Source organism: Microcaecilia unicolor, chromosome 3 (genome assembly GCF_901765095.1).
Source record: "Microcaecilia unicolor chromosome 3, aMicUni1.1, whole genome shotgun sequence".
NCBI lineage: Eukaryota > Metazoa > Chordata > Amphibia > Gymnophiona > Siphonopidae > Microcaecilia > Microcaecilia unicolor.
Window position 1 is genome coordinate 153,936,739 of NC_044033.1, and position 21,622 is coordinate 153,958,360.

Below are 21,622 nucleotides of genomic sequence, written 5' to 3' on the forward strand. Positions count from 1 at the left end.
AGAATGTGTTCTATCCTCCGACAGCCTTTCCCTGGTTGCGATGTGGCTCTCGGGTGAGTGTGACACCTTTCCTGTTAGGTGCCCTGCAGAGTCACATTAGCAATGCATAGTGGTGGGTGTAGGGTACTGGGCTCTACTCCCATGGTGCTTTTCCTCCCTGCTAACTGGGTCAGAGTGTGCCCTGTTTTGTTTCCTGTTGTAGTCCATGCGGTAGTGGCCATTTTTGTAAGCCAGTTTTATTTCCCTTTCCTGTGTTACCCACGTTAGAGAACGTAGTTCTTACCTTGAACGGTGCTGAAAGAGGGCATTGTACACCATTGTGCCAGCTCTGACCTACTGCTAATCTTAGTACCAGGGGACTCTTTGCCAGTGGGGCACAACCTCTGATCTGCAGTTAACTGTGAGTAAACGTGCTTATTTCAAGAAAGGACTTTTTCAGAGAGATTAGTCTTCAGGTGTGAACTGGTGTGCCAAAGTTATACAGCAGCAATAAGTCCTAGAGGCTGTATGCAGGTCCCTGGAGCAAATTTAGTGGGTGCAGTACATTTGTGGGTAGTGGGTTTGGGGGGCTCAGCTCCCAAAGTAAGGTAGCTATGCACGTGGGAACTTTTCTGAAGTCCACTGCAGTGACCCCTAGGGTGGCTGGTTGGTGTCCTGGCATGTCAGGGGGGCCAGTGCACTAAAAATGCTGGCTCCTCCCACGGCCAAATGCCTTGAATTTGGCCGGGGTTTGAGATGGCCGATGTAACTTTCCATTATCGCTGAAAAACAAACCCGGCCATCTCAAACCCGGCGAACTCCACGGCATTTGGCCGGGCTAAACCATATTATCGACAAAAAAGATGGCCGGCCATCTTTTTCGATAGTACGGTTCCGGCCAGCTGTAGCGCCGCCGCCAACATAGATCGCCGGCGATCTATTTGGCCAGCGACGTTCGATTATGCCCCTCCATATGACCACTGGAGGGAATCAGGGTGACCTCTCCCCCAATACACCCCCCCCCCCCAATGGTCACTGACCCTGTCCCACCTCACAAAAATGCTAAAAAATATATGTTTTGGCAGCCTCAGATGTTAAAGTCAGGTAAATTAGAACAGCATGCAGGTCCCTGGAGTAGTGTAGTGGTCGGTGCAGTGCACTATGGGGTGGGGGATTCAGGTACCTATCTCCCTCTACCTGTCATACTTGTGGTGGAAACTGTGAGACCTCCAAAACTCACCTGACACCCACTGTACCCCTTTCACCTATAAGAGCTATTGTAGTGGTGTACAGTTGGGGGTAGTGTGATTTGGGTGGTTTTGGAAGGCCCAGCAGACAAGATAAGGGAGCAACAAAAAGGTGTATACCTAGGAGCATTTATATGAAGTCCACCACAGTGCCCCCTAGGGGCCCCATTGCTCTCCTGGGAAGTCTGGGGGCCAGTCCGCTAGAAATGCTGGCCCTTCCTACATCTCAATGGCTTAATTTTGTGCATTTTTAACTTGTGCAGGGTTTATTTAAATGGCCTAAAAAGATAAACGCTCAAAGCACAAAACCTTGATCAAAATGGTATTTTTGAAAAAAAAAAGACATATATTTGGATTTTGGACATTTAGTGCAAAACATCCGAAGTCTGACTTAGACACACTTATCGAAAATGCCCTTCTATGTAACTTTGAAAGTCTAAGCACTTTGAAAATGAGCCCCATAGACACCTATGTGTCTTTATAAAATGCTAAATATAAACCACCAAAAATCACAGCTACATTGAAACCGCAGGTGTAAATGTATGAGCATAAGTATATTTGAACTTAAGGCACGTGTGTAAATCAAGGTTCCATTTGCACTCTTTCCAAATTTTGCCCCAAAATGCATCTATACATGGGACAAATGAAAGTACGGTTTTTCCTTAGTACCAGGTATACTTTTAAATGCACAAACTCTAGGGTAATTTTATGAAAGCCCCTATAAAAGCATGTAAAACAGGGTTTATGTGTGTACAGCTCTTTATAAAATTAACCCCAAAGTGATTTTCTATCTAAGGCCAAGATGCACTAAAGTTGTCGTTACAGCCTTTCCCTACCGAATTCCATAGCGAATCGGTAGGGAACGGCTATGCATGAAAGAAAGGGAATGCAAATGAGCTGCTCGTTGCAGCTCACTTGCATTCTCTAATCCCTCATAAAACCGTCGGATAATCGGCCAGTAGAGCATGCGCAGAGCAGCCAAGCGTTATGCTGGCTGCTCTGTGCATGCCAAGGACGTAAACAAAAAAACAAACAAACACATCCTTTATGGACGGCCTTGCCCCCCCCCCACCCGAGGTTGCCGTCGCTCCCCGCTCCCCCCTGCATTGAAATCAGAACTTTACGCAGCCCTGGCCCCCCTCCCTTCCTTTCTTCCTTCCTTGAAATGACAGCTTCCCCGCCATCCTCCGCCCCCCGTGGCCCCGCCCCCGCCGCCCCCCTGAGGTCGTCGCTGCTGCCGCTCCCCCCTCCACCCGCCCCCCTCCTTCTGCCACCGGGCCCTCACAGCGCCTCTCACCTCCGTGTAGAGGCGCTGCACCAGCAACAACAGCTAATCGCCTCTTCGGACTTCCCTCCTTTCCTCCTGGCCCGCCCTCGTCTGATGTAAGTAGCTTACGGAGGTTACTTACGTCAGATGAGGGCGGGCCAGGGAAGAAAGAAGGGAAGTCCGGAGAGGCGATCAGCTGTTGTTGCTGGTGCAGTGCCTTCACACTGAGGTGAGAGGCTCTGTGAGGGCCTGGTGGCAGACAGAGGGGGCGGGTGGAGGGGGGGAGCCATGGGGGGGGCGGAGGATGGCGGGGAAGCTGTCATTTCAAGGGAGGGAGGGAGGGGGTTGGGGCTGCGGAAAACTCTGATTTCAATGCAGGGGGAGGGGGGAGCGGCGTAATGGTAGGTGCAGCGGATGCCTGCAGCATCGGAGCCTGTTATTTTTTTTATAATACACTACAGTGAAGAACGTCCATAAAGGACGCTCCTGACAAGCACTTGGTCGTTTTTGCCCCCTCCCGATTTTTTTAAAACGTTTTATAAGTTTTCCAAGCCCGCGCAGCCCCAATGAGAGGTACAGACTCTTGTTAGATTTCCCAGCGTTTTCCAGTGTTAGGGCAAGCGGAAAAGCTTAGTGCATCTAATTTCAATAGGGTTTCTACACAATTTGCTCATCTGCATTCTGTTTGCGTTAGCTGCTACCGGAGTGAGAAAAAAGTATTTAGTGCATGCCAGGGTTTACTACTTGCTCGTTATTGGCTCGTAAAGTTTAGTGCATCTGGCCCTAAAGATCTATAAATGAATTACCTTGACAAAGCCTGCCATTTATCAGCTGGAAGCCATCTGGACATGTGCATTCATAAGATCCTACAGTGTTGGTACAGCTCCCACCTCCCTGGCAAGCATCATCCATTTCTTGGCATTCATCCAGGTCTGTAATAAAATTATAGGATGTTTGAAATGATAAAGGTTGGGCCCAGCTTTACACATTCTATTTAAAGCCACAAATAACACCCTGTGATTCAGGCCTTATCTTTTTTTTTCCAGGCCACAACAAGAACAACATTGTTTTACAGCAATCTATACTAGAAATAATTTGCAGTTAATACAGGGAAACTTTTGCGAAGGAGCAGGTGATGAACAAATAAGCTGAGGAAAAATTACAGAACAATGTTCCCAAGTAAAGTAAGGAAAATCAATGTGCAATATCATTCATGACTAAGGCACTCCAATGTAAAGGACTTACATTTTTTAAATCATGCAGTCTGGTACTGTTACTCAGATGGGCAACAATGGTTTTACACTATCAGATGAATATCTCAATAGAGGCCAACCGAAACTGAATCCAAGGCTTGGTTTCAGTTGGAACTGGAACTGAAAATTTGGCCTCCCCCGCCACAAAATCCACACCCTTCAAACCAGCCTCCCACCTCCCTCAAAAGAAAACCCGGTCCACTGGCTCCCCCTCCCCATCCTCATAGGCCCTCCCCAGGCCTACCCCCTAAAGGCCCTGGTAGTCCAGTGCCTTCTTTGGGGCAGGAGCATCCCGCGTTGCTCCTGCCCCCAGTGACTCCATGTTCAAAATGGTGGCCAAGACTGCTTTGGGAGGTTGTGGCCACCATTTTGGAATTGGAAATGGCATGAGCATTTTTTATATGGAGCCACCAGGTGCAGGAGCAGTGCGGGATGCTCCTGACTTGAAGTTGCCAGTAGACCACCAGGGCCTTTAGAAGGTAGGCCCAAAGAGGGCCTACAGGGAGGGCGAGGTTAGGAGGAGCTGGTGGGCAGCCCAGTGGGAGAAATGGTTTCTCTCAGGGGACAGGGCAGCCTTGAGGCGGTGGCAGTGCTAAATTTTTGGTTCTGATCATAAATGCTCAGGCATTTTCTGCTGAAACCTGAATACGAATTTTGGGTCGGTTTCGGTGCTGAATTCGAACCAAAACTCAGTCGACCTCTATATCCAAAACCAGAAGTAATAAACTAGATCACCTAGGAACTTGTGTTATTAAGCATTCTGGCATTTACTGGAGAAGAAGAAATGAGCAGAAAGCCGAGTTTCTGCAAAGCATCTGGTCGTTTCCATTCTTCCAATAAAAGTTGGAATGCTAAGAACAGTAAAGATCCTCTGGTGCCTGGTTTTTTGCCTGGCATATAGTCACTTTGGTGATACAGTCAAAGCAAATGTGCAAATGGCAAAGATATCATCATTTGTGGAGGTGTATTGCATTTATCAGGGAAAGCACTGACTCACTGAAGAATTTGAACTTAAAAAGTATAGAACAATTGCAGCCAACCAACTGAAATGTTTATAGGAAGAGAAAACAGCCAAACAACTGAGGTTGAAATGGACCCAAGAGGAAAAGTCCCCTCTCTCTAATGAGATAGTATGACTTGCCACCTAACCTGCAGGGGAGAGACATACCTGCTTTGTCTTAGTCTCTTGAGAGCTCCATGGGATTCCCAGGCTAGACACTGGTTGGCTTATTCTGCATCAGGACATCTGGAGTCCCTTTAAAAATCTGCCTGTTGTTGCAGTGAATGGCTGCAAGCACAAGGTCAAAGGAGCATGGCCAAAGGGGCAGTGGCAAAGAAATGATCTGTTATTCAGTGCCCCCTGATATTCAGCACTATTAAACCGGCCAGGAATGGCTCTTGGTCAGTTAAATACTATTTATCCAGCTATCTGCCAATATTCTGCAGGAGATAGCCAGCTATCTCCTGCTGAATATTCACAGTCAGCAGCTAACTCATGATATAACCGGCTAGCCACAAATATTTAATGCATCATCGGCTAAATCTAGTGGCCAAATTAGGACACCCAAATAGGAGGTCTATCTATGGCCACTATAAACTTAACCAGACAGGGCTGAATGTTGGCTTGGCCTGTTACATTTATACTGGCCAAAAATAAACTGGATATTCAAAGACATTACCAGAAATGGCCTAGCTAGATGACCGAGGGGTAAAAGGGGCACTCAGGGAAGACAAAGCCATAGCAGAGAGATTAAATGAATTCTTTGCTTTGGTCTTCACCATGGAAGATTTGGGAGAGATACCAGTGCCAGAAATGGTATTCAAAGCTGACAAGACAGAGAAACTGAATGAAATCTCTATAAACCTGGAGGATCTAATGGCACAATTTGACAAACTGAAGAGTAGCAAATCGCCTGGACCAGATGGTATTTATCCCAGGGTACTGATAGAATTGAAAAATGAACTTGCAGAACTATTGTTAGTAATATGCAATTTATCTTTAAAATCAAGCATGGTAGCAGAAGATTGGAGGGTGGCCAATGTAACGTTGATTTTTAAAAAAGGTTCCAGAGGTGATCCGGGAAATTATTGAATGGTGAGCCTGACATCGTTGCTGGGCAAAATGGTAGAGACTATTATAAAGAACAAAATTACAGAGCATATTCAAAAACATGGATTAATGAGACAAAGCCAACATGGATTTAGTGAAGAGAAATCTTGCCTCACCAATCTATTACATTTCTTTGAAGGGCTGAACAAATATGTGAATAAAGATGCCGATCAATATTGTATATGGATTTTCAAAAGATATTTGACAAAGTACCTCATGAAAGACTCCAGAGGAAATTGGAAAGTCATGGGATAGGAGGTAGTGTTCTATTGTGGATTAAAATCTGGTTAAAAGATAGAAAACAGAGAGTAGAGTTAAATGGTCAGTATTCTCAATGGAGAAGGGTAGATAGTGGGGTTCCTCAGGGGTCTGTGCTGGGACCACTGCTTTTTAACATATTCATAAATGATCTAGAGATGGGAGTAACTAGTGAGGTAATTAAATATGCTGACGACACAAGGTTATTCAAAGTTGTTAAATCTCAAAAGGATTGTGAAAAATTACAAGAGGACCTTACAAGACTGGGCATCCAAAATAGCAGATGACTTTTAATGTGAACAAAGTGATGCATGTGGGAAAGAGAAACCCGAACTATAGATACGTAATGCAAGGTTCCACATTAGGAGTCACCGACCAGGAAAGGGATCTAGATGTCATCGTTGATGATACGTTGAAACCCTCTGCTTAGTGTGTGGCGGCGGCGGCAGCAGCTAAGAAAGCAAATAGAATGTTAGATATTATTAGGAAAGGAATGGAAAACAAAAATGAGGACATATAGAGGGGCATAATCGAAAGGGGTGCCCAAGTTTTCCTGAGGACGTTCTCGGAGGACGTCCCGGCGAAGGGGCAGGGAAACCCGAATTATCGAAACAAGATGGGCATCCATTTTTCATTTCAATAATATGGTCGGGGACGCCCAAATCTTGAAATTTAGGTCGTCCTTAGAGATGGTCATCCCTAGACATGGTCGTTTCTGATTTTCGGCAACAATGGAAACTAAGGACGCCCATCTCAGAAACGACCAAATGAAAGCCCTTTGGTCGTGGGAGGATCATGATAGCTGCCCTGTTTCATTATTGTCTTTGGTACCTCAGGTTGTTTTGCAGTGGTTTACTTTGGGGACTAATGAGTTGTTATGCTCTGGATTTCTAACTTATTATATGGGAAAAAAATATCCTCACTCACATAGGGTAGTGGGCTTGATTCGTGTTCTCTCTCTAGCTATCACCCTATTGCCAACATCCCTCTGTTTACCAAAATTGTAGGTCATCAATTTTCTGCCTATTTAGATAAGTTTTCTTGCCTACATGCCATACAATTTGGGTTCAGATCGGCCCATAGTACAGAAGTTCTTTTGCCTGTTTTAACTACATATGATAGGGAAAAATTCTGTGTGGGTGGACAAATGCTTTTGCTCCAATTTGATATATCTGCTGCTTTCGATGCAGTTAATCATATTTTGTTGCTAGAATGATTGGAAGAAATTGGCATTACAGGCAGAGTTCTCAAGTGGTTTCAAGAATTTCTTGGTTACCATAGTTATAGTGTTAGGAAAAATAATTTACTTTCAAATCCTTGGTTTCTGAGCTATGGGATCCTCAGGGGTCCCCCCTGTCACCGGTGCTGTTTAATTTCTTTATGTCCTAATTGTGCAAAGTACAACTAGGGCCATGGAAGTTGCTTCACTCTTATGCCGATGACATTCTGCTGTTTTTACCGGTTCCTGTCTTCAGATCTGTGAATACTATTTTACTGGGCACGAACAAGATTCAGGATTGGGCCTTGATTAATAAGTTAAAATTAAACCCCAACAATACAAAGATACTTTGGTTTAGGAAACTGGGATTAACTGTACCCTCTTCATTTATTTTATCTAATGTTAGTCTTATCTATAGAGCCTGAATCTAAGGTCTTGGGTGTTTTTCTAGATTCCTCATTAACGTATGAGTTAACTCTCACCTCAATCCTTAATGTAACCCTCTAGATCCCAATAAAACTTACAATCATGTAACCAGTAGCTAGGCTGTTCTCAACTCCCTGACCAATGAACATTATCTCCTATCATGTAACTAGTTAATACATATTCTTCGGCTCCCAGATTTGTATTAATTTCTTCATATAATGACTCAATCAAGTATATGATCAATGTATATGACTATAGTTGCGTTAACTAGTTATTATATGTTCTTCAGCTTGTAGTTACGGCAAGCCATCTCTCTTCTATGTAAGTTGATTATTCTAAGTTGATTATTCCCTGTTCATTTTCAGTTTATTGTACTCTGCCTAGAACTTAACGGTAAATCGGATTATAAATGTCCAAATTAATTTAAGTGAACCAACTGTGGCGTAAAACACTTTTTAGATTAAAGCAGCTAAGGTTAATAAGATCTTTTTTTGATCAAAAAACTTTCACTCTTGTGGTCCGGTATTGATCCTTCCAAATCTGGACTACTGCAATGCTATTTACCTAGTAAATTCTGTTGAGCAGGGACCGTCTCTTCATGTCCCGTGTACAGCGCTGCGTATGTCTAGTAGGGCTATAGAAATTATAAATAATAGTAGTAGTAGTATCTTCAAGGTGTTTGAAAAGTTGCAACTTATTCAAAATACTGCTGCTAGGTTGATTTTAATATTGAGTAAATTTAGTAGTTTATCATCAGGTTACATTACTAAACTTAATTGGCCTTCCTTCACTGCCTGTGCCTCGCCCTCGTGTGACGTCACGTCGGCGAGGGCGGGGCACAGGCAGGGAAGGAAGGCCGACGGGAGCTGAAGCTGCTTGCTGCTGTTGAATAACGAAGAGAGGGCCCGGGCCGGGTGAAGGGGGGGTGGTGGCGACTCCGGGGGGGGGGGGGGGGAGCGGCTACCTTGGGGGGGGAGCGGGTAGCGACGTCAGCGGTTCCCTCCCTCCCCTTCCGCGCAGTTTCCCTCTCTGTCCCGCCCCCCTCCCCCCGTCATCACGTCTTGACGCGGGGGCGGGACAGAGAGGGAAGTCTCTACTGTGCATTTGCAGGTGAGTCGGTCACTTGCCATTTATAGGTTTGATTCTAACACACAATGGAAGAGCATCAGGAACAGGCATATGAGATCTGTGGCATTTTGGATAAAGCTCTACGGAAAAATAAAACTTTTGCACTTGGTAGGCTTAGGGGATAAAGTATGGGTATTTATTCCTGCACCTTCTCTGCACCAGCTCAACCAGCTTGTTCTAAATAATGATTTCTAATTTTCATAATTACACTACGCGATAAACATTTCTCATTATGAACCACCACATTTTTCTCTCATTTCTTAACAGAATAGAGTCCACTTGTACCTTCACACTGGTCCCCAGTGGCCGATGCTTTATATCCTTTGCTGCATACACAACTGAAGGACCCTTTGATGTTCTTACACTTGCCATTCTTGCAAAGACTGGCATCTTGGCATTCATTTATATCTGTGAAGAAAAGGCAAGTGTGTTTATGACGTCTCTTTTGACGCTTCACAGACGGCAAAATCATGGTCTAGTAGTTGAAACACAAAATGCAGTTGTAAATAAATGATGATAATAATGGGAAGTACATTTAAAACAAACTGGAGAAAGTATTTTTTCATTTAATGCATTTATTTCTTTACGTTTAGCTCATGCCTTTTTTCATTGGCAGATGCACGTGACTTACACTCATGTATAATATAGCGAAGATACTTACCTGTAGCAGGTATTCTCCGAGGACAGCAGGCTTTGTATTCTTACAAGTGGGTGACGCTGATCCGCGCCGTCCAGTCCAGCATTTTGCCATAGCTAAAAGTGAGCTTTGTGAAGCGCGAGCTGTCTCACAATGCATGAGCGAGTGCCTTCCCGCATGTTGCGCGAACGCAGTCTCCTCAGTTTAATACTATAGCAAAAAAACAAAAAACAAAGTAAAAATAACAAAGGAGACAACTCCAAGGGGAGGTGGGAGGGATTGTGTGAGAATATGAAGCCTGATGTCCTCGGAGAATACCTGCTACAGGTAAGTATCTTCACTTTCTCTGAGGACAAGCAGGCTTCTATCATCTCACAAGTGAGAAATCCCTAGCATCCGGGCTCACCGAAAACAATAAACACTGGTCAATTGGGCCTCACAACGGCGAGGACATAATGAAGATTGACCTGAAACTATATACAGCTAGCTGAGAGTGCAGCCTGGAACAGAATAAAACGGGACTAGGGGGATGGAGTTGGATTCTAGACCCCAAACAGATTCTGCAACACTGTCTGCCCAAACCAACTGTCACGTTGGGTATCCTGTGATGTGAATGTGTGGTCTGAAGACCACGTCGCAGCCTTGCAAATTTCTTCAATGGAGGCTGACCTCAAGTGGGCTACTGACGCGGCCATGGCTCTGACATTATGAGCTGTGACATGACCCTCCAAGGCCAGCCCAGCCTGGGCATAAGTAAAATGCAATCTGCCAGCCAAGTTGAAATGGTGCGTTTCCCGATGGTGACCCCATCCTGTTGGGATCAAAAGAAACAAAAAGCTGGGCAGACTGTCTGTGGGGCCTTGTCCGCTCCATATAGTAGGCCAATGCTCTCTTGCAGTCCAAAGTGTGCAGGCTGCTTTCGCCAGGATGGGCATGAGGTTGGGAAAAGAATATTGGCAAGACAATTGACTGGTTCAGATGGAACTCCGACACCACCTTCGGCAGGAACTTAGGGTCCATTTGGAGGACTACTCTGTTGTGATAAAACTTGGTATAAGGTGCATCCATTACTAATGCCTGAAGCTCACTGACAAGCTGAAGTAACAGCCACCAAGAAAATGACCTTACAGGTCAAGTACTTCTGATGACAGGAATTCAGTGGCTCAAAAGGAGCTTTCATCAGCTGGGTGAGAATGATGTTGAGATCCCATGACACTGGTGGAGGTTTGACAGAGGGCTTTGACAGAAGCAAACCTCTCCTGAATCAAACAACTAGAGACTGACCAGAGATGGACTTACCTTCTACACGTTGATGATAAGCACTAATTGCACTATGGTGAGCTCTTACGGAGTTGGTCTTCAGACCAGACTCTGACTAGTGTAGAAGGTATTCAAGCAGGGTCTATGTAGGGCTAGAAAGGGGATCTGGGGTCTTGCTTTCACACCAGATGGCAAACCTCCTCCATTTAAAAAAGAGTACTTCTTAGTGGAATCTTTCCTGGAAGCCAGCAAGACTCGGGAGACACCCTCCGAAAGACCCAAGGAAGCGAATTCACAGAAGCAGATGAGTTAATGGCTGAGCTCGCTATTAGTGACAATGTGTTCCTGTTTCTCATGAACTCTGTGGTTGTATCTACAAATTTCTACTTTGAGGAATTCTACATTCGCAGAATTCATAACCTGTGTCTAGCTGGTTGACAGCCTTCTTTTCTGTCAGCTAATAAGAGTGAGTTCATGGTGGCTTTGGTGTTTTGGTTTTTTTTTTTAGCTATTATTATCAATGCAATCCAGATTAGATTTTCTTTAGAGCCTTTAGATCTTTAGTATAATAGATTCCTTTTACAAAAGCACAGCTTATAACAGTTTTTTTTTAGCCATCTGCATACCTAGAACCTGTTGGCTGCACTTTTGACCTGCTATTTTTCCTGTGTGCTTCCTGTACCTGTTCTAATGCATGAGATGCTCAGACCTTCTGCCACCAGATCCTGCCAAAGGATTAGAGCAGTTTCTGGAATGGAACCTGGAAGCAGAGGAGTTGGACTTTCTGAAGTGGTGTTGCTAGTGGCAGTAGTATACTTCCCAGAAAAAGATTTAAACTCTAACTTTGCCGCTAAAATCTGTTTTGAAACCTCACCTGCCACTGACCACACCCGACAAGGAAGAGTTTCATTTCTGCTAATGTTTGTAGCTGGCTTTTCAGAGCAAATGATCAGCCAGTCTATACCCAATTGGTTAGACATCTGTGGCACTTGCAAAGGCAAGGATTCAGGGACTGGGGCAAGTGACAAATTCAAAGAGGTTGCTACCTTGCTATAGTGAGATGTGGGGACACTTCTTATCCCGTTTAGTCTCTTAAGGAAAGGAGCAAGGAGAGTCGCAGGGTGCTTAGCCATACCATCAGGCAGCCCATACACTACTTATATGAGACGCTACATCTATGGCAGAGTGGAGGAAAGAGAAAAATAAAGAAACATTGGTGTTATATTTTAGATAACTATCAACTTGTCTAAATGTAACATTTCACTGAACTGTAATCACCATCTGTTTAAATATCATCAACCTACCCTGTGTAGCCTTGATTTTAAGAAACGTGAGAAGGAAATACTTTTAAAACAAATAGGAAGAAATATGTTTTCACTCAAAGAATACAGCTCTGGAACTTGCTGTCAGAGGATGTGGTTAGCATACCTGGGTTTAAAAAAGATTTGGACAAGTTCCTGGAGGAAAAGTCCGTAGTCTGCTATTGAGACAGACATAGGGAAGCCACTGCTTGCCCTAGGATTGGTAGCATGGAATGTTGCTACTATTTGGGTTTCTGCCGGTACTTGTGACCTGGATTGGCCACTGTTGGAAGCACAATACTAAACTAGATGGACCATTGGCTATTCTTATGTTCTTATGGAATGGATATCCAAGTGTATATATGTTGGCATTCTACATGACGTTCAATGTTCCTGTGCTTCATTAATTGATAATACAGTAAAGTTCAGTTTTAAATTACTTCAAGGTTTGGTCTGGATTCTTCTGTGATTGGAAAGTCTGATGCCTGGCTTGCCCGGCCCTCCAGCCTTAAGGTTGGCTCCTGCCCTGGTCCCACCAAATAACTAACTTATGCTCCCCTTCTCCCACCTTCTGGGTTGTGTCGGCACCATAAAAAGGGGGCTTGCACTTGGGACAAGTAAATAGGATCTCAAAGGGAGAGGAAGGGATAGTAGATGGTATGGATGAGCAGACTGGATAGACCATGTGCCCCCCCGATATTCAGCCGGCAACGGACAGCATTTTTTGTTCCTCTGCTGACATTAAAACTGGAAATTCGATGCTTGGTCCTGTGTGGGCTTCGGCACTGAATTTCTGTTGTTTTTTTTTTAAAGGCCAGCTAGCGCATGCCCGGTTAAGTCAATATTCAGACTTAACTAGGCATGGGCTAACGCATAAAGATAGGACAGCTATTTATACGGCCCTCTTTATGCGCTAAACATGGCTAGTTAGCTCTGAATATTGGGATCTAATGAGACACCACCCCCTGAAACACCCCAGGAATGCCCTCGACGTAGCGCTTCCACTTCTTTGATAACCAGTCATGTTCAGCAGCTATACCTGGTTAAGTGCCACTGAAAATGACCAGATAGTCACATACAAGTGAGTTAACCAGTCAGCAGCTGTTCCCAGCCAGTTAACTTGCTTTGAATATGTCACGGTTGTGGCCGTGCCCTTATGTTCAGACCTATTGTTTCTCTGTATCTAGCTCTGACTGTGACCTCTCCAGTCTGCCTTTTTCCCTATTGTTGTTCTTCCTGTAAGCCAAGCCTCGCTTTGGTCTCCCTGCTTCTGTTTCATTTCCTGTTGTTGTTCTTCCTGTAAGTCAAGTCTCGCTTTGGTCTCCCTGCTTTTGCTTCATTTCCTACTTGTGACAACATCAGCAAGTCCTTTATAAGCACCTGGGAACTATCATGTTTTGCCTTTGCAAGAGGTCTCTTAATCTTGTGTTACCTGTTTAGGTCCTATCCATGCTTGGCTTTGTTCCTGAGTGCTTGCGCCTGAAGGTCTGTTCTGTGTTTCTTTGAGTCTTGTGTTTCAATGCTTTGCTTTGCTTCTGTGTGTTTGGTTTTGTACCTTGATCCTGAAAGCCTGGCTCTAGAGCCACACCCTGCCCTTGGTGTCTGTATCTGTTTGACTTCCCTTGGCTTTTGCTTTTAGTCTAGCCCTGCTTTTGACTACTACTACTAATAGCATTTATATAACGCTACCAGACGCATGCAGCGCTGAACACTTGACATAGAGAGACAGTCCCTGCTCAAAAGAGCTTACAATCTAGGTAAATGCTATAGTTAAGTTCTGTGTTTAAGCCACTCTCTGTGTTTAGCCAAGCTCTGTTCCTGTTTTCCCTGTTCTGTTTCCTGTGTGTATAGTCCTTGTCTGTTAATTCTGAGAGTCTGTAGAGGCCAGCATTGTCCCTAATTACCTCACTATTATGCACCTGTGTCTGCTGCCTCTCAGTCTGCCTGGCCTTGGCCTTTCCCTTTCCAGCTGTGGGTGCTGGCAAGCACATTGCTTCTTTGTTTGTTTGTCTTCCACTAGTCTGCTTAATCCTTTGCCTGCTATGTTTGCTTCCTGGCTCTTGAGCTCTGTTTCTGCCAAGTTCTGTTCCTGTTGTGTGTTTGAGCCAGGTTATGCTCCTGCTCTATGTTTGAGCTAGTTCTGTCCCAGTTCCCTGCTAAGCCCTTTCAGTATCCTGTTCCAGCCAAGCCAAGCCTGTTCCAGAATCCGGTTCCAGCCAAGCCTGTTCCTGAATCCTATTCCAGCCAAGCCTGCTCGAGAATCCAGAATCCTGTTCCTGCCTTGTTTACTGTCTTACTTCTGTTATTCTTGTTGCCCTGTCTTGTCTAGTTGTGATTTGTCTTGTCTCTTTCAGTCTAGTCCTGTCTGGATCCAGTCCTTGCCTTGTCCTTGTCTTGCCCTTTTCTGGACCCAGTTTTAATCTACTTCCGTGTTTTGCTTATCCTTTCTGGGTTCCAGTTCTGGCCCTTTGCTTTCTTTTCCTTGCCTCGTCTGGATCCGGTTCTTGTGTTGTCCATTGTGTTTAGTTACCTCTGTCCTGCCTTGTTGAGTCTTAGTTTATCCTAGTCCAGTCTGTTCTGATTCCTGCCTGTGCCAGCCCAGGTGATTTGTCTGCCAAAGCTCCGGCTTTGGTCCAAGGGCTCACCATTCCTGACAGTTGTGACAGAATATCAATCGGATGGTCTTTAGCTGCTTTCATTTTTCTGTGTTTCTATCCAAGTTCACACTGTAACAACACCAAGCACAGTTGAGACTGCTTTGCCATTAAGATGTGCTGACTCTATTAAAGGAGTTCAACATTTGAAGGGTATTTTTTATAAACCAGTTTCACATGTAAACACCAACTACATAATTGTGTTCTTATAAAATTAGGTCAAACCCAGAAATATGTGGTGTAAGCTAGCATACGTGTAGAGTAGGTGCAGTCTGGGTGGAGCATGGGCAAAATTGCAATTCCTGTGCGTATTATGAACAAACACTAAACGCCTGGAAACTACTTCGGAGGAAATACAAATATACCATAAAACAGACTAAAAGACTACATTACAAAACAATGATAGGACCAAACTACAAAGACACACACAAACTCTTCTACCTCATGAATAAATTGTTAGACACCACACCAGTTACAACCAACAGCAAAGACATACCAGGTGTCGACGACCTTGCGAATTACTTCAAGGAGAAAATTATACAACTACGACTTAAAATACCCACCAGCCCTATTGAATACGCCACACTTCTAGACTGTCTAGACCCAGAAGACGGAATATACCCAGCAGACTGAACCTGGACCGACTTCAAATTACTATCAGAAGACCTCATCTCTGAAACACTCAAAAGATTTGCCAAATCCCACTGCAAACTAGATATATGCCCAAACAACCTCATGAGATCAGCTCCTCAACAATTCATAATAGACCTAACGAACCACATAAACTTCATGTTACAAAACGGACTTTTCCGAAAGGAAAAAGGAAAAATTCTACTCACCCCAATACCTAAAGATACAAAGAAAAGCGCAAGTGAAATAACCAATTACAGACCAGTAGCATCTATACCACTAATAACCAAAACAACTGAAGGGATAGTAACAAAACAACTCACAAACTATCTAAACAAGTTCTCAATACTGCATGATGCCCAATCAGGATTCCGGACGAATCACAGCACAGAAACAGTATTAATTACCCTAATGACAAAATTTAAACAAATGATTGCAACCGGCAACAACATACTCCTCCTACAATTTGACATGTCAAGTGCCTTTGATATGGTTGACCACGGAATCCTACAGGGCCGTGCCAACACGGTAAGCGAGGTAAGCATGGCAGGAGGGCGCCATCTTCTGGGGGGCGCCCCGCCGCACCATGCTTACCTCGCCCTCTTCTCCCCAGGTCCTTGTCCTTTTTTTTGTTTGTTTAAATTTACCTCTCCGGCGCGTGGCAGCGTAGCGTTAGTGAGGAGGTGGCGCTCCCCCGCCCCGACGTGTCAGTCTCTTCCCTTCGCTCGGTTCCGCCTTCTTCTGACGTCAGAAATGACGTCAGAAGAAGGCGGGACACTGAGCGAAGGGAAGAAGACACGTTGGGGCGGGGGAGCGCCGCCTCCTTCTCACTAACGCTACGCTGCCGCGTGCCGGAGTGGTAAATTTAAACAAAAAGGAAAAGGATCTGGGGAGAAGAGGGCGGGTAGTGTAGCGATCGTTTTCGGGGGGGGGGGGGCGCGCAGGCGGGGCCAACTGCAGGGGGGCGCCGGAGACCCTAGGCACGGCCCTGGAATCCTACTACACATACTTGAATATTTTGGCATCGGAGGAAATGTCCTAAACTGGTTCAAGGGGTTCCTAACCCTGTGCTCATACCAAGTCACATCAAACTCAACTACGTCTGCTACATGGACACCTGAATGTGGAGTACCACAAGGATCACCCCTCTCACCAACTATTTTCAACCTATTGATGATCCCCTTGGCAAAACTTCTATCAAACCATAACCTCAACCCGTATATATACGCCGATGATGTAACAATATACATCCCTTTCAAACAAGACATTAAAGAAATCCTCAATGAGATCAACCAAAGTCTACACATCATGAACTCCTGGGCAGATGCATTTTGATTGAAACTAAATGCAGAAAAAACTCAATGCCTGATACTCACCTCCCAGTACAACGCAAATGAATTCACTGCTATAAACACACCTAAACTAAACCTTCCAATCTCAGAAACTCTAAAAATCCTTGGAGTTACTATTGACCGCCACTTAACACTTGAAACTCATGCAAACAACACAACCAAGAAAATGTTCTACTGCATGTGGAAACTGAAAAGAATAAGACCATTCTTCCCAAGATCCATCTTTCGCAGCCTAGTGCAATCCCTCGTACTCAGCCATCTGGATTACTGCAACTCACTATACGTAGGTTGTAAAGAGCAAATACTGAGGAAACTTCAAACAGCCCAGAACACAGCAGCCAGACTCATCTTCGGAAAACCAAAATACGAAAGTGCCAAACCCTTACGAGAGAAGCTACACTGGCTCCCACTCAAGGAACGCATTACTTTTAAAGTATGCACATTAGTCCACAAAGAGGCTCATTTTCAAAGCACTTAGCCTCCCAAAGTTCCATAGAAACCTATGGAACTTAGCCTCCCAAAGTGCTTTGAAAATATGCCTCATAATCATTCACGGTGAAGCCCCAGCTTACATGTCTGACTTAATAGACTTACCACCTAGAAACGCTAAAAGATCATCCCGAACTTTCCTCAACCTTCACTTCCCCAATTGCAAATACAAAACGCTACACGCATCAACCTTTTCTTATATGAGCACGCAATTCTGGAATACACTACCACACAACCTGAAAACGATCTACGAACTAACCAACTTCCGCAAATCATTGAAAACCCATCTCTTTGATAAAATTTACTGAAAGAATCAAAACACATTAAGTCCGCACACACTGTTAGTAATGCAACAATACATTCTCTTCTGAATTCCCATCCCCCGTAATTTTACCATATTTATACCTCTACTCATAGAAAAATGTTATACCGAATTGTTCTCCTACTACTGTTTAGTTGCCCTATCAGTTCCCGTTGTTTCTTTCCATTGTTCTTCTCCATTGTTCTATTCCCTTAACGACACTTTAACTTTGTTTTCGCATAACCCTCACAATGTAATCCATAACCGAGTTGTAACAAACTGTATTTCCACCATTCACAATGTATTGTAAGCCACACTGAACCCGCAAATAGGTGGGAAAATGTGGGATACAAATGCAATAAATAAATAAATAAATAAATAAATAGTACTGTCTTTATAAAATAGGCTAAAAATAGATGCCTTCCTGTTATGTATTTACCTTCATACTGCCTGAAATATTGAAATGCTTGATTTTCATAATGACTTTATATAAACAAAACTGTGTCAGTAAGATTTTTTTAAAAAAATGTTCACCCTTTTATGCAGGGTTCTAGTTCCTGCCTTTGAATGCACACAAGCTGAAAACATATTTCACTTAAATTTATAGTCTGCACTATACATAAATGAGCCAGTATTCAGTTATTCATTCACTGGTGACTGGTGAATAAATAACTTTGCTATTTATTTATTTTCAAATCTCATATGAATAGCATCAGACTGAAAATCTGTCTGAATAGCCCAATACTATCTGCATAAAAAGGGGCTGGGTTTGGGGGCGGAGCTACAGTAAGCAAGAAAATTATTTTGAAAATGGTGCTATTCTGCCAGTCAGCAGGCCTAAATTAAATGACGGTACTAGTCATATATTAAGTGCCACTACCTGTACAGATATCGTGTATTATCAAACATTCCTAAACAATAATTACACTGTCCTTGCTCTTGATCTACACCAAATGCCTGAATAAATTAAAATACCTTTTTTTTTTTTCCTAAAAGTTTAATAATCTTTTTCAAACCTAAGATGGTCAGGTAAAGAATTCCATATCAAAGGATCTGCAACTAAAAAGGCAGGGTTCCTTATATCTGTCAATATTACCAGTGCTACACATGATATCACTTAGTGCCAGCACATGCAACTCTGTCAACACTAGTCCCATCATGTCAATATTATCAACAAATTATTTATCGCAATATCATATTTATTTGCACTTGCTCCTACCTTCACACTGGTCATTGGATGTGGATAATTGGTAACCTTTGCCACATGTACATTGGAAGGACCCTTGTAGGTTCAGGCACTGCCCGTTTCTGCAGAGACTGCCAAGTTGACATTCATCAATGTCTATAAATGAAAGAAGACCATCATCATTTTTAATCTTAGGTGTATTTACTCAACCACATTGGGTATTTAGTATAGGTTTCAATATGCACAAAAAGAACAGCACCCTGTTAACTGTTAGGTATCTAACCTGGCAATTAGCTCATGCTAACACAGAAATTCATATTAAGAGATCTGGTCACTACTGTGCACTAAATCCTAACAAGGCTGATACTCCGGTGCAGTTAACTACACCTCTAGGAGGTATAACTCACTGCATTCTGTTTTAGTGGCTGTGCCATGAATGCTCAGTAGTGACTTCCGCCTGTGCTGGAGGCAAGGCAGTCTTTCCCACGGTGCCAGGAATGCCCCCAACAGATACAATGGATTAACTTTTGTTCTTATAAAATTAGGTCATGCCTAAAAGTAAATGCGATATAAGCTGGCACATATTTGTACAGTAGGCATACTCTGGGGTGGAGTTAAGATTTACGCACGTTATTTTACAATCCACACATGGATATTTACACCTACTCTAAAGCAGGCATAATATCCACACCTTCTATTTAGGTGTGGTTTCTGCAGGATTTATGCTAATATTTTGTAAAGACACGTGGAGGGGAATAATAGGTCGCCGGCGATCTATTTTGGCGGCAGCGCAACAGCTGGCTGGAACCGTATTTTCAAAAAAGATGGCCGATCATCTTTTTTTTCGATAATACGGTGTGGGCCAGCGAAATGCCTTTGGATTTCGCCTGGTTTGAGATCGCCACTTTTGTTTTTCCGCGATAATGGAAAAAACTGCCGGCGATCTCAAACCCGGCAAAATCCAAGGCATTTGGCCATGGGAGGAGCCAGCATTTGTGGTGCAATGGTCCCCCTCACATGCCAGGACACCAACCGGGCACCCTAGGGGGCACTTCAAACATCTTTTATAAACAACCAAATTAGCTTCCAGGTGCATAGCACCCTTCCCTTGTGTGCTGAGTCCCCCAAATCCCCCCTCAAAACCCACTGCCCATAAGTGTGCACCATTACCCTAGCCCTAAGGGCTGAATGGGGGGCACATACATGTGGGTACAGTGGGTTTTGAGAGGTTTGGGAGGGCTCAACATTACCCACCACAAGTGGAACAGGTAGGGGGGGGATGGGCCTGGCTCTGCCTTTCTGCAGTCCACTGCAACCAACAACTGTTCCAGGGACCTGCATACTGCTGTCAGGGTGCTGGGTATGACATTTGAGGCTGGCATACAGGCTGGCAAAAAAGGTTTGTATTTTAATAATTTTAGTGTGGGAGGGGGTTGGCGACCACTGGGGGAGTAAGGGGAGTTCATCCCCCATTCTCTCCGGTGGTCATCTGGTCAGTTGGGGCACCTTTTTGAGGCTTGGTCGTGAAAATAAAAGGACCAAGTAAACCCGGCGAAATACTGCTTATCGTTTTATTTTTCCATTATTCGCGAAAGCCGGCCATCTGGTAGCCACGCCCAAGCCTGCCCATGTCCCACCTTCGATTCGCCGCCAACATGCCCCTTTGAACTTTCGCCGGCGAGGCGAAGGGAAAGTGGCGAAGCTATCACAAATGTAGCTTTCGATTATACGCTTTTTGCCGCTTTTGCGAAATTGCTGGCCATATCCCGATTTGTGTCAGGAAATAGCCGGCGATTACTTTTGATTATAAGCTGGATAGGCGTTTTAATTAAATCATGCATCCAAATTTACTATTAGCGTTAATAAACATTTTTGTCACCCTGACTGTTTACCTTGAGATCCTCAGAAATGCATCTGTACAGCTGCTAATCTGACATCAGAAAACCAACTAACCAACCAAACCAGAAAACCATAGGACTGGCAATTGCTGTTCACTCAGCTATTTTTAAATAACTCTAAAGTTACCAATCTGTTCATGAATGATTGCACCTGTCTAAATCCTGCTATTTCTTGTCATTAAGGTTCTTGTAATGACTTAGTAATTAACAAGTGTTATCTGCTGTGTTAAGAGCCAAAGCAGAATGGAACAGAAAATGGGTGGGGCCTGCATCTTACAGTTAATGCATACGTAGGTACCATCTTGCACATCAACTGTATCACAGATAAAATGGCACAGTTAAGGCCACTGTCATCTTTGATACAGTGAATGTGCAATAATATTTCAAGTTTGCAGTTATTTAGTATTAATTTTTGCAATTAATGTGTGGGAAATACAAAATCTTACCATGCTGAAGTACAGGGCCTTATTTGTAAAAATAGATCAAGATGTATTTTTTATTCTTCAAATTCACCTTCATGGCTTCTACTAGGATTGCATCTAGATCTGACTTCCCATTTTTGACTTTTTAAACTGTCTATTTTACTCTAGTGATAGACATTGCTTTTTTTGTGCCGGTACGCACCGGTACAGCGTACCGGCACCGTTTTTTCCTAGGGCCAGCTCACCTGCCCACCCTTAGCTCCCCAGCCCTGCTTTCTGTTCCTCCCGCCCGCGACGCGTTTAAATATTTTCTTTCTTTTTTATTAACCTGAAGTCACAGCGTCGTTCCCTCTCAGTGTCCCACCTTCCTCTGACTTAGTTTCCTGTTTCCACGAGGGCGGGACACTGAGAGGGAACGAAGGGAAGGCTAGAGGAGGCGAGCCTGCGCTGTGTCTTCAGGTAAAAAAATAAAAGATTTAAACGCGTCGCATGGTGGCAGGAACAGAAAGCAGGGCTGTCGGGGAGCTAAGGGCGGGCAGGTGGGTCTGGGGTACTGGAACTCGATGGGGGCTTAAAAGGGGGGCAGGTGGAGGCTGGGGCGAGTT

General features: G+C 44.1%; 1 protein-coding gene across 4 annotated transcripts in view; it reads right to left on the bottom strand.

Moving 5' to 3' along the window:
• Positions 1-21,622, bottom strand: part of LTBP1 (latent transforming growth factor beta binding protein 1) — a 565,328-nt gene that overhangs the window by 89,452 nt on the left and 454,254 nt on the right. For all 4 annotated transcript variants that reach the window (XM_030196510.1, XM_030196508.1, XM_030196509.1 and 1 more), the window contains 3 exons: positions 18,731-18,853; positions 9,173-9,295; positions 3,300-3,425 (listed from right to left, as the gene is read on the bottom strand). In XM_030196510.1, coding sequence (XP_030052370.1) covers positions 3,300-3,425; positions 9,173-9,295; positions 18,731-18,853 — 372 coding nt within the window. The remainder of the gene's footprint in view (positions 1-3,299; positions 3,426-9,172; positions 9,296-18,730; positions 18,854-21,622) is intronic.